Source organism: Canis lupus, chromosome 3 (genome assembly GCF_011100685.1).
Source record: "Canis lupus familiaris isolate Mischka breed German Shepherd chromosome 3, alternate assembly UU_Cfam_GSD_1.0, whole genome shotgun sequence".
Classification (NCBI taxonomy): Eukaryota; Metazoa; Chordata; class Mammalia; order Carnivora; family Canidae; genus Canis; species Canis lupus.
In genome coordinates this window covers 64,402,535-64,415,489 of record NC_049224.1, presented here as the reverse complement: position 1 = coordinate 64,415,489, position 12,955 = coordinate 64,402,535, and the positions used below count along the sequence as shown (strand labels likewise).

Genomic DNA, 12,955 nt, shown 5'->3' with positions numbered 1-12,955 from the left:
AATTAATAATAATAATAATAATAAGGAATACACTTAAATTACTGTCCAAAAGCTGATTTTTTTTCTTTTCTTTTTTTACTGAAACAAGAAACTCTCAGATGCAAGTCAAAAAGCAGAAAATATTTTACAATATTAAAAAGTCATCTGTAGTTAGGGTCGGCATATAATGAGGCCCTGAGCACTGAGGGCGTATTGACAATATGGCCTTCCATTGGATGGGGGTGGGTGGGGGTGGGGGTGGGGGTGGGGGGTTAGGGGGGGTCGTTAACAAACATGTGGTTAAACACCGAGCCAGGAGAAGCGCGAGCCTGCCCTCTTGATTTAATTACGATCAGTGCCAGTCTCTGCGTTACCTGTGAAGGCCTCCAGGGAAGGGTCATGGAAGTTTATTGGAATAATCCTCTCCATTCAAAAAAGACCAAAAAAAAAAAAAAAAAAAAAAAAACCCAAAAAACAAAAAAAGGAAAAGAAAGAAAGAAAGAAAAGAAACTCAAAACTCAGGTCATTGTGGTTTAGAAACAGGTTTTTGCGTGGAAAAGTTTTCATTTCGCCTCCTTCCTCTCCTGTAAGCAGGGATCTGCAAGCGTGGGTGCAGCCCACGGCCCACGGCCCACGGCCCACGGGGTGCGGGTGCGGGTGCGGGTGCGGGTGCGGGTCAGTCTCACTGGGGAGCCTGGGGCGGGGCGCTTTCTGATTTGGTCTCCTGAGCGGCGGGGGGTTTACTGCTCCAAGGGCTGCTGTTCCCCAGGGCGGGGGGGCTGTTGAAGTCTTCCTCGTCGTCCACGCCGTTGGCCGCGTCATACTGCGTGTTTTCTAATCTAGTGATTAGCCTTTCGTCCTCGTCCCCAAACTCACCTCCCATCAGAGTTGGCTCTCCTACCACCATCACATCCTGTGAACAGCAGCTGACATTATTACAGGGAAACCTTGGGACAAGAAGCTCAGCTTAAAACACTAGTGGGAGGAGCTGGGGGGTCTGGGACCGACGCGCTCGCGTGCTGTGCCCCGGGGTCAAGTCTCAAAGTCGGGGGGCGGGGCCGAGACGCATATTTGATTTCTACAGGAAATAAACATTGCCTCCTGACGTGGAACAACCACGCGAGTTTATGTCCTTACTGCGCAGCCTGACACCGGAGAACGAGCAATGCTAGCAATCTGCAGAAATAAAAAAATGGATTTTTCAAAATTAAAAAAATCCACGCTTTGAACTTGCCGACATTGGGGACTTCAGAGAGGGCTGTGGAACCTTCTGCTGGGCGCCTTCCAATACCTCCAAAAAGCCTCTGAATGGCTTTGGAAACCAGCAGCCAGCACGGGGAGGATGCAGGTCTACAGTATTCACGCGACTCATTCCAAATGGCTTTCTCTCTGTCCCAAGGACGGTATACATTTTAATTGAAGACAGAATCTCTCTTTTTTCTACTCAGCCAGGCCCTTTTATGCAGCCAATATCCTTGACATTCTGCTACTTAATTATGGTAATTAATTTAGGTAAAGTTTTCGATAAAAACAATGTTCACACTGATTTGACAATTTGCATAGCTAATTAAGTCATTAGCAAAAACCTGCTGATTGCCAACAAGCCCTGAATTTACCATCTGTTATTTCATGGTGCCTGTCACCTATCCCCGCACAGGCAACCCTGCCACCAATCTGGGCGGTAAAGAGAACCAGTCTGTCCAGCTGGTGCCATAAAAGGAAGATGAAGAGCGCTAATTATAATTACATTGATGAAGCTGGTAGTCATCAGAAATGGAAGCGTGCGAGAAGAATCCATCTAATCACTCCTTTAAGTACAAATTGTCCTTCCATGCAAACAAGGAAGCCACCTACTGTAGCCAGGAGCATCCTGGAGGCCACTGCTGGAGAGGCACTGGGGGATGGGGGATGAGGGACGGGGGATGGGAGAGAAGGATGCATACACAGGGCACAACTCTGGCCTCTTTGTTCAAAGGGGGCCATATGGGGGTGATGGGTGACCTGGGCACGGGGCAGGACACCTGTCAGGTGATACTGCTGGGCAGCCTGTGAGCAATAGTCTACTCAAAAGTGCACTGACTCCAGGAGAGTGCCCGGTGCTATCAGCTTCTACCCCTGCCAGAAAGAGCAGGGCTGAGGCACATGCTTTTGGAGATGTTATTAAGGGTGCGTGTCCTGACAGGGAGGCTAATTGGACAAAATGCTTTGGTAAATGGGCAAAAATTGTCCACACTGGAGCAGGAGAGGCTTTCCTGGGACAGTACAGTAGAACACTGCCTTTGGTCAGGAGGAGGTCCAGCAGGCCCTCCAGTTCCTTCTAGAATTCTGAAGGTGCCAATTGAATAGAACCCTTAATTGCCACCTGGTCGATTTCAGAGTGGAAAACCTTGTTGGCTTGATTGATTGATTCCCTGAGAATTATGGGGGAGATAATCAATAGATTTCCAAACTGTGTTTTCTGACTAGTCACTCTTGTGATTTGACACACATGACTTTAAAGAGCATTAAGTAAATGCCTCAAGTACAAATTGGGTAAACTCAGCAATATAGGTACTGGCAGGAAAATCAGCAGTGTGCTTCGAAGAACGTATTGATTATGCAGCAAAGAGCCAGACGTGACACGGACACGGAAGGAGGACTCACAAGGACTCGAGGTGAGGTACAACATAGACAGGACTCTGATTGGCAAGAATACGGACAGGACTGGAGATGGAATGTGCTCTCCAGAGAGGAGAGGATGTTATCGGGTTAGCCAACAAAGGTAGGGAGAAAGAGTAGGGCAAGTTTGGGGAGAGGGTGACATGAGTTAATCTCATTTTGTGACTTTTGTGCAGCACATTTTGGAGGGGTTAGAAAACACATGCGTGAGGTATCACAGGGCAGGAGAAGGGCGTGGGGACCGACCACGTGGGTCTGCGTTAGTATTGTGAGTCCAAGGTCATCGAGAGAGGCTGGGACAGTGTGGGGAGGTAAGCATCATTTGGAAACAGAGGAGAAAAATAAGAAGGCAGCTTAAGCGTGACATTAGAAAAAGGTTCTCAACACTCCAGGTGCCTTCATCGCATCAGAAAAATAACAGTCATTCAAGAAACGTACTATGAAAATAGTGATTTGAATCATTCCAAATGGGGCTGAGATAGGTTGGTAATGTTTGGAATAGCCGGAAAAGATGCCCAGGCATAGATCCTTGGCAGCATCAGAGATTTCAGAGAGGTGCCACATTCGCCTTCCTGATTATGACAGAAAATCCTTAGCCAGATACATAATCCTGTGTTTACGAGTGTGAGTGATTGATAGATGGCAAGCTATGAAAGAGGCGTGTGCTAAGGGCTTCCTATGCACATAGATACTTGAGGCCACTTACACAAGTATGCACAGGGCTCTACCTGGCTCTACTAAACCTGCGGACGAGACGAGTGGTTCTCTGCTCAGGTGCTCTCAGGTTTGTTATCCTTACACAAAATGAATGGAGACATAGTGCACGTTCTGGGCTGCCTCTCACTAGTGGATGTTGGCTCCATTTACCCCACCCCCACATTTAAAAAAATCCCCCCAACATTCAACATCGGTAGTGAGAGAGAGGTGCATTTCCTTCCCATGTCTGCTATCTCGTGTGTCCCACAGGAGGCAGGGCTGGTCTGTCTGAGAGTGACCCAGATGCCCTCGGCTCCCCATGAGGCAGACCTCTGCTCCTCGCTGGAGGCCTGGAGGTGCCACCAGCTCTTGCCCATGTCACATCTTCTCACTAATCCCCCGTGCAAGGACCACCAACCTCTGAGGAGGACTGGAAGTGACTCCTTTCAGGGCCCCTCAATGCTTCTCCTTAAATTGGCCAGAAGGGGTCACTGCTGTTGAATGACACAGGTCTCCATCCCTCCCAGGGTTGAGGCTGCAGTTCGGGATCGCTCCTAGCCCCTGCTCATGGAGTGAGAAGCAGAATCCAAGGATTAAACCCTAGTCCTCGCCAGACACACACGTTGCTGCCATGGCAGCTAGGCGGACCACAGCTGTGGTCACGGTGGCACATAAAATCTGGTCGTGCCTGTGAACGAGGCAGCCGTGGCTGCAGATCACGTTCTATTTTAACAGTAAAATCTTGTTGGTAATTCAGTACACAGGGTTAAAAGATGTGGCCACTACAAGCCAGACAATGTTTATCATTTAATGTTCATTCAACTGGAGCGCACACAGAAATGTGCACATTTTTCCTAACCTAGTTGCCTTTCCCTGCCCCTCTTGGCCATCTGTAAGTTTTACTTGATTAAAACCTCTTTAATTGCATGGTGCGGGGATCGTGCTGAAATTCTGCTCTCGCTTTCTAATGGTGCCTTCTTACCAAATCCAAAGGGTCTCAATCCATTAAGAACCCTTCTGGACACAGGTATCCACTAAGATGCAAGTGCTGGGCTGGAGAATAAGAGCATAAGGGAGTAGAACAAACTATGTGCCCTTTAAAATAAAATTGAGATGTTTCCAACTAGGCCAGGTATGTCAAAATACATGACACTTATGCCACTATTCTACTCCTGAGGAAGACATCACTAATGGAAGGCCCACCAAACTCAGGCTAGGCCTCAGAATCCTACTCGGTGCTGGACCCTGTTAGCTGATACCAGGAGACTGAGCTGGCAGGAAAGAGGAAACCTCTTGGCCATCCCTTAAGTAGATGCTGAGCTCCTCAATAACAGGCTGGGTTTTTGTTGTCGTTTCTTGATTCTTGGTAAAGTGTGGGGCACATAGTAGGAGGTCAGGAGACATTTGTTGAACTGAACTAAATTCTTGCAGCCATTGTGCCTTTTAAGTACCGATGTCACAGTTCCTGAACTCTCTGGAATGTACTCTCATTCGCTAGGGGAAACTGACAAATGTTAGTTTCTAAAATTCTAGGAGTAGATGAATAATGGGCTACTTCTGAGCACTTTGGGGTTGATTTATTTATACCAGGCCATTTTCTCTATGCATTTTCCAATTTAACCAGGAATGGGCCTAACTTATTGGTATTTTAATAAAAAGACTCTTTTTCTTCTTTGATTTTTTTTTTTTTTTTTTTTTTTTTTTTGGTCTGACTCTTTAGCCCAGTTCAGAAAACAGAGGTGAGTCTGGCATTATTTAAAGACTATAATTCCTAGCAGCCTTAAAATTAAATGGTACCTTCCCCACAGGCTGGCCACTCTCTCCATGACCCTTTCTTTCTAGTGCAATAAGGATGAAAACCATACCCTCTGTCTATGGAAGACAGGAGAAAAGTGGCCCAGGGGGTTCTCAGGTACCGATGGGGTTGGTTTTAGCCAAAGAAAACGGACTGATGGAAAGTGGGTAAAAGTGGGTTGGGGACAGGTTTGAAAGACACATTTAGAAGTCAGTGGAGAATCCCCATGAAAGAAGGGTCCACTCTCACATGGAGAGAGATGTGAGGACAACAGACCAAGAGGGGGAAAAGGTGAGAAACAGGGGGAAAAGTCAAATTGCATTGGTGGAGGGAAGTAATAAGAAATAGAGCACATTTCCCAAGACATGGTATCTAGAGGATATCCATGAAGCACCACGGAAGTGTCAGGGCTCAAACGACAGTCAAACGCCGGGTGACGGGGTGGTATGACAAGGGCAGCAGAGAAGGAGTGCCCACAAGTAATCGTGGAGGGGACGTGCGACAAGAAATGCTTAGAGGAGTGAGAGAATTTAAAAGCAATAAATGACACTGGGCTGAGGGATTTGGAGTTAGGAAGTAATTGAGCAGACAGGACAGAACTTGAAATTAAAAGTAATAGGAGATGGAGAAAGACGAAGAAAGGGCCCACACGGTGTACTATCTGGGGACACCCATCAGCTGTCAGCCTTGGAGTTCAAAGAAGCCCCCTTTTACGTGGCCCATTTCCTTGGTCAAGACCCAGAAATGAAAGAAAGGGTCAAGAGGTCAAGAGAGTTGAGACCAAACCAGGGGCCGACCCTCCCCCTGAGCTCATGAAATGGGTAAAGTGGAATCCACTGAGCTGCATTTTTAGTGGCCAGGAGTTAATTACCTGAGTCTTAAAATACGAAGGGACACCCATGTCGGGAAGGCCCAATCCAATTACAATACGGAGCCTGAACGCCGGGAGCGAGTTTCCAGTGGAGCACAGGGTCTCCAGTGATGGTGCTGAGAGCCCCTTCTGTGCCACCAGGCATTGCCGCTAAGTGATATTTTAATTAAACCTTAAGTGACATATCTCCTGTCTGTGACTCTGACGGCTTTTTAATTCAGGTCCCTGCGCAGCACAGACTCTTAATATTCCTCCCTGATTCCCAGGTTGCAAGGGAAGGTTTCCAAGGCAGAGCTCCTCCCCCCCATCCCACCCCGGCCCCCCACCCGGCCCTCCCCCGCCCTCAACCGGCGTTTGGGGCTCAAGGAGGCTTTCACGTGGGCCCCTGCAGGTGGAAGGCGGGCAAGGCAGGATTTCAGGCCTAAAAGGAAAGCGAGACTTACAGGTACCTGACTGGACAGACTCAGGTTGGCGGCCGGCGTCTTCTTCTTGCTGCCGGTGCTGTTGGCGTTGTTTCCGGCGCTGCTGTTGGAAGTGCTGCTGGTAGAGTTTTTCCTTTTTCTCCGTTTGGTTGTCGGCTGCCTTGTGGGTTCTGCTGCACAATGAAAAATGGACACGGAGGATCAGTTCCAGGGCGACGGTCAGAATAGTGTCCCTCCAAGGACGCCTTGCTGGTACCCTGAAAAGGGTCGACTGGAAATTGTTTCCATTTCTTTTAACTTGACACAGAGGGAAGGGAGGAAGCCCTTGTTTTATCTGTAGCACAAAATGCGTGCAATTCTCTTCTTTGGTATCTAGATAAAATGATTTGTGTTTCATTGTGTTATATATGTGTCTGGAATCTATTAATATACCTTAGGGGGCAGCCTCAAATACCACTTTTATACTGGAGTTAAAAATATTATCGTTACAGAATTGGGTAAAGCATTTTTCTCTGGGCTGTTGTTTCCTTTAAAAAAAAAGATTAAAAAAAATTAAAAATTAAAAATTAAAAAAAAAAGATTTTATTTGTTTATTTGAGAGAGAGAAAAAGAGAGCGAGAGAGCGCAAGCGAGGGAAGGAGAAGAGGGAGAGGGAGAAACAGGCTCCCCACTGAGCAGGGAGCCCCATGGGGGGGCTTGATCCTGGGACTCTGGGATCATGACCTGAGCTGAAGGCAGATGCTTAACCAACTGAGCCACCGAGGCACCCCTGGACTATTGTTTCTTTAGAGCAAAAGGAGGGCCCTGGGTTCCCTCGGGGGTAAGGGGCCTCTGAGGTGTAAGAGAAAGGACTGAAACCAAGCTAAGGTGGTGGACCAGTGTAGTAGCAGCGTCTCCTGGTAGCGCCCTGTTGCACCCCAGTGCCATCACACCTAGAGATGCTTAAGTACAAAGAAAGGGAGGCATGAGTTCTGTCAGCCATGAATGTAGAACGTAGGGTCCCAAGCTCAGTATGGTCCTCAGGTTGCATGGTTTGGACACCGATGTTTAAAGAATGCTACTAATTTCAAAGTCCCTGGGTGTTAAGATGTCTTAGTGTGCCACAGCCGGCATATTCACGAAGAGGGACTAGATCTTTTCAAGAAAGTCCTGTTTAGGGCATCCCCGTGGCTCAGCGGTTTAGCGCCACCTTCAGCCCAGGGCGTGATCCTGGAGACCAGGATCGAGTCCCATGTCGGGCTCCCTGCATGGAGCCTGCTTCTCCCTCTGCCTGTGTCTCTGCCTCTCTCTCTCTCTCTCTCTCTCTCTGTCTCATGAATAAATAAATAAAATCTTAAAAAAAAAAAAAGAAAAAAGAAAGTCCTGTTTAGAAACAGAGGAAAATATTTTGGACTGGATGGATGGGCAATGTTTTCATGAAAACATAGGGACCCGTGGTGATGTGCAGTCAGATGAATAGTATTTATTTATATATTATGTAGTGAGTGTTACTCAATGTTTTCATGTTCTTCATGGTTTCTTTGTCATGACTATTTCATATTCACAGCAACTCTATTAATTAAATACTATTCTGACCTGTGATTTGTAAATGAGGAATCTTCAGAACCTTTTTCCAGGCAGTCACTAAGTTGGAAATGGCATGCAAGAGCATCCTTTTTGCTAACCCTAGTCTTGACCCAACTCTGATGGAGAGAAGATGAGCCAGGGCCATACTGGATCCAAGTGAGAGAGAGAGAGATCCTGCCTCCTTCTTTTGATGGGCAGGGGGCAGGATCTCCTTTAAGGCTTGTTTCAAAGACAGCCTAGTCCACCAAATTATCCCTGGCTGTTGAGGAAGAAGGGGATTATGTTCCTATTTATACACCATTTTTTTCCTTTTAATATTTTGTCAATATTGATGATGCTTAACCAATATGTCAATACAATATTTTGTCTCTTATGTTCAAAGATTTTTCATCAAAGGGCCTAACATGTCTATCCATAGAGAGTTACGGGTGCTTGTCCTGAAGGTTGGGGAAATAGGAAATAGAATTGTTCCAGCTCATGGCACTTAGAAGGAGCTGAGTGACACATTCAAAGTCAAGCAAGTACTTAGTTCTTCTGACAAACTTCATCCTTTACCTCAAAAATTAAACTCAGCTACTTTTTTTTTATATCTGTGCTTCCTTTATGAAATTTGGGGGAATATGCATAAATTGCATACTCTGGATTACTCCCATGGGCAGCAGGTAACTGAGGTAATAGAGTCATGAACTCTGGAGATGTAAAAACCTATTGTGACACAGAACTCCTTCAGTACTATTACTATAATATTATTACTAATATTAAGCAAATTATTACTTAAATCTCAGGCCCTGTACATTTAAAATGGAAGTAACATGAAATGCCTTATAAGGTTATTTTGAGGATTCAATAAGAGAACAGAAGATCTGGGAGCGCTGGGATTTCTCTCACTGTTCCATTCGGTGCTGTACTCTCAGTGACCGGAACAGCACCTGACACCTAGTACGGGTTCAGTCAATAACTACTGAATGAGTGATTAATGAATAATATAGAAATTATATATGCAAATGTTGGAAAACATGGGTTCTCAAGGCATTTATTGAGTAAAATATTTTTTCCCAGAAAGCCTTATTGATATTGAAAGAGAAAATAATTTAAGCACATTTAACAACATTGAAAAATCATGTTCCAAATGTCTAAAATTCCTTTAAGACTGGGATGTAACTATTCTATGTAAGATGATGCTCGCTTTCTCGGATTTCTAAATAGGTACTTGGTGAAGTCTACTATATTCATTTCATACAAAATGCCTGGGCCATTATCAGTAGAAGGTGACCATTCTATTTTGTGATTCAGAAAGCTATGTGCTTCGTGTTAATAATTACTCTTTATAAAAATAATTTTTAGCAAACGGATACATTTTGCTTTTATGATCAATGAGGCTCGACATACGCCTGGGAGTAAAAATGTATTAGATAGAATGACAATTAATGATAACTGGAAGCAGTAATTTCAGAGCCCCAGCAGGAGACTATAGTATCTAAACTGCATTCTAAGGAAGTGTGGAAAATGGAATCTTTTATGTATTCTCTTCATGATCAGAGCACCTTTGATACTAGATCTGTCTTTAAAAACAGAGCAAATTTATTTATTTTTTTCTTTCTTTCCATCCTCCCTCCTTTCCGTCCTTCCCATAATTTCTATCATTCTTTTAAAAAAAAAACCACACAAGCAAAATAACAGTAGGCCACAAGAAGACATCAGTCTCGTCCAATGGAACAGCCAGTGGACTGGAAGGCAAGGAACCTTGCTTCTGACTTCGGCTTTGTAACATTAAATAAATCAACAGACTTCTGGGTTTCAGGTCCTAAGTGAGATTGTAGATGATTCCTAAGGATGCTTGTACTTCACAAATTCAACGTCCCCAAGTCCAAATATCCGTAAGAAACTACATTTCCTGACAAATTTACGATTCCTTCCTTCCTTTTCACATCACTTTATCCCCCAAAGAGGCCTCAGAAAGTGTATTTGGAACAAGAGTGAAGAACGAGGTCGTACCTGGCGGCGCCACCATCCGCTGCCACTTCTGAAACAAGCAGGTCTTCAGGCAGTCTCGTGGACTGAGGTTGTAAGTTTTATGTCTCGACATCAGTTCCTGCATTGGCTCCAGTATTACACACAACTGCAAAAAGTTCAAAGACATCGGTGTTTCACTAGTTGATAATATTATTTGCAATAAATAATGTTAACAGCTGGAAACAATTAGAAAGCTCAAAGGTACTTTTCTTTCTTCCCCCCTGGTTTTGATTTTGTCCATGCAAGTTTGGAGGAAAAGAAATATTACCAACACTTGATAATGCCCACTTTATTTACTATTATTTATAATAGCATATTAGAGCTGAATGTGATTTACACACACACACACACACATCCAGAGACACATTCTGTACAAACTGTTGGGTGGATATATGTAAGCTCTATTCTGAATTCAAATGATTCTTTCTGGTTAAAGAAAAAAGCTCTCTTCCATGGTGCACAGCATGCTCTGATTTCTACTCTGGTTTCTGCTGTTGTTCCTGTTTGTATAACCACACACTGTGAGTTACAATGCTAGTTTATGTAGATTATGTGGCAGTGAAAGCCATCTTTTAAACTGGGGAGAACAAAGTGGCAACTACAAGTACTTTTTTGATCCTAATTCTTATCAAGGCCCACGACAAACACTATTTTATTTTTATTCATGTACTCATTTGTATTTTACACATAATGATAATGTCAGTAACATATGCCAACATTAGTTCAGAGTGGGAGCTTTTTCTGTGGCTCCGTACATGATTGCTTTTTTCCCTCCTTTGGTTAGATTTTTCGGATTTACTTTGGTTCAAGACATCTGATGACAAAGATTAATGAATGAAACAGGAAGGTAAATCCATTTAGGATTGCCTTGAACTTTTCTGAATTCTTTCTCAGTTGGAAGCTCATCAGAATACTGCTGCATTGAGAGTACTGGATCTAAGAAGACAAAGACCACAACACAGCCATATACATAGTGGCAAAGCACTCTTCCACGTGGAGAAACAGCATTTCATTTATGAAAGGCAGATGTGCAGTCTCCACGTGCGTCACTCATCTATTTTTCTACTTCCCTCTGTCATTACTCAGAGGACATGCTGCTTTTTGTCCACTGGGTTCCCTCTACCTGCAATTCTTCCCTCTTCTCTTGGCTAATGCCCACTCATCCTTGAAGACAAGGTTACTTCTTCTGTTAACACCTTCAACTCCACTTCGTGCACTTCTCCTATGCAGGCTGAATTGGGTGCCTCTCTATGGTTCTCCCATGCACCCAACCCTTTCTGCTCTATGAACTTATTCATCCATGCTTTGCTACCATCTGCATCTCCAAGTCTCTTTTCTACTTGACCTTGAGCTCTTTGAATGCCCAGACTGTGCCTTTTCTTTCTGTTTTCCTAGGTTTGGCTCAAGTGAATGGATGCATTTAAGGTGTCCTTAGAAGGAATGGAGGATTTCTCCTTTTCATTGTTCCTGAAAGTATGGTCTAAGGAATACTTCCATCAGAATCATGGGGATCCCTGGGTGGCTCAGGGGTTAAGTGCCTGCCTTTGGCCCAGGGCGTGATCCCGGGGTCCTGGGATCGAGTCTCACATCGGGCTCCCTGCATGGAGCCTGCTTCTCCCTCTGCCTGTGTCTCTGCTTCTCTCTCTCTCTCTCTCTCTGTCTCTCATGAATAAATAAATAAAATCTTAAAAAAAGAACCAAATGAGTTGACTATTAAAAATGCAGACTTCCAGGCTCTTCCCCTTCTGTTTCACTGGGTCTGGACCTGAGGTCCTGAATCTGCCTTTTGGAAAAGCATGCTCCTGTCTGACTCGGATACATATTACTAAAGTTTGAGGTCTGCTGCCCTACATATGCTGGGCTTTAGGATAGATACATATGAACAGTAAGATGTGCAAATTCCCCATGGTTTCCATTTGAATTCTACTTTGTTTGTTTTTTTTTTCAGTTAACCTCACTTACCCATGCTCTTCCTCTCTTCTCAAGCCTAAGCATGATATATCAAGATTACCTTCATCTAGAAAAATTTCTCTGCCCTTTTTACCTGTTGATGATCTAAGATTGGCCCAAACCTCTAACTCCATTGAAAAGGACAATTGTAATCTCTTCCCCATTGCAGTTTCTCAGAGGAAGAGAGCAATATTTCGAAGCCTGAATGACTCAAGTACAGTGTGAGCCAAAGAGACAAAGCTACTCAATCCTACTGAATCAGGCTGTCAAGTAATGAGACCTGGATTAGTTATGGGGCATCTTCAATCTTGTATATCTTCTTACTTACTTATTTTGGAGTCCTTTCTGAAACTTAAATTTTAGTAAGGAAGAACCCATGAAAGAGAGGGAATTCCTCTGCAATTAACTCCACATTCCCACACTATGAAGACTACATTAAGAATTCCTTGCTGAAATCAAAGTCTGTGCAGGCTATAGACAGCCTTGAGTCTCCACCAGCCACTGATGCTCACCAGTCCAAACGGAGTGAAGAATTCCACAGTCATCTCTACAGAGATAACAGTGGATTATCCATCAAAGGAAAACCACTGCTAGATTCAGACAGGGTCAGAAGATGTTTGCATCCATTATTAAGCTACGTTAGTAAGAAATGATTTCAGGGAAATTCTAAGGACTAGAAAAGCACTGTTTCCTTTTAAAACTAAAATAACAAAGTTAGGTTTTCAACCGTTTCCTCTTGGCCCATTCCCCATTTTTGAGAAATGGGCTTACAGTGGATGTAAAATACATGGAACGGAGTGGAACAAGCATGGACTTAAAACTCAAGAGGTGTAGGTATGGATGTCTGTCCTGTATTCATTCTGTCACTAGGTGTACATCCTTGGGTGAGCCCTTTGATAGTGCTGGGTCTCAGTTTCACCTGTAAAACAATACCCATATTGTGTATCATCGTTAGAATTTGAGATAATATGTCTGACACATCAGAGTTCAACAAACAGTAGATAT

The 12,955-nt window shown here is 44.3% G+C and overlaps 1 protein-coding gene across 10 annotated transcripts in view; it reads right to left on the bottom strand.

The window, feature by feature from the left end:
* Positions 1-239: 239 nt before the first annotated feature.
* LDB2 (LIM domain binding 2) overlaps positions 240-12,955 on the bottom strand; it is a 375,134-nt gene continuing 362,418 nt past the window's right edge. For 2 of the 10 annotated variants that reach the window (XM_038533313.1, XM_038533314.1), the window contains exons 6-8: positions 9,983-10,106; positions 6,443-6,594; positions 240-892 (exon numbers count right to left, since the gene is read on the bottom strand). In XM_038533313.1, the coding sequence (XP_038389241.1) occupies positions 662-892; positions 6,443-6,594; positions 9,983-10,106 (507 nt within the window). In that variant the 3' untranslated portion in view covers positions 240-661. Of the gene's footprint in view, positions 1,156-3,751; positions 3,895-6,442; positions 6,595-9,982; positions 10,107-12,955 lie in introns of those variants that run through there. The other 8 variants (XM_038533317.1, XM_038533320.1, XM_038533318.1 and 5 more) reach the window with 8 other exon arrangements.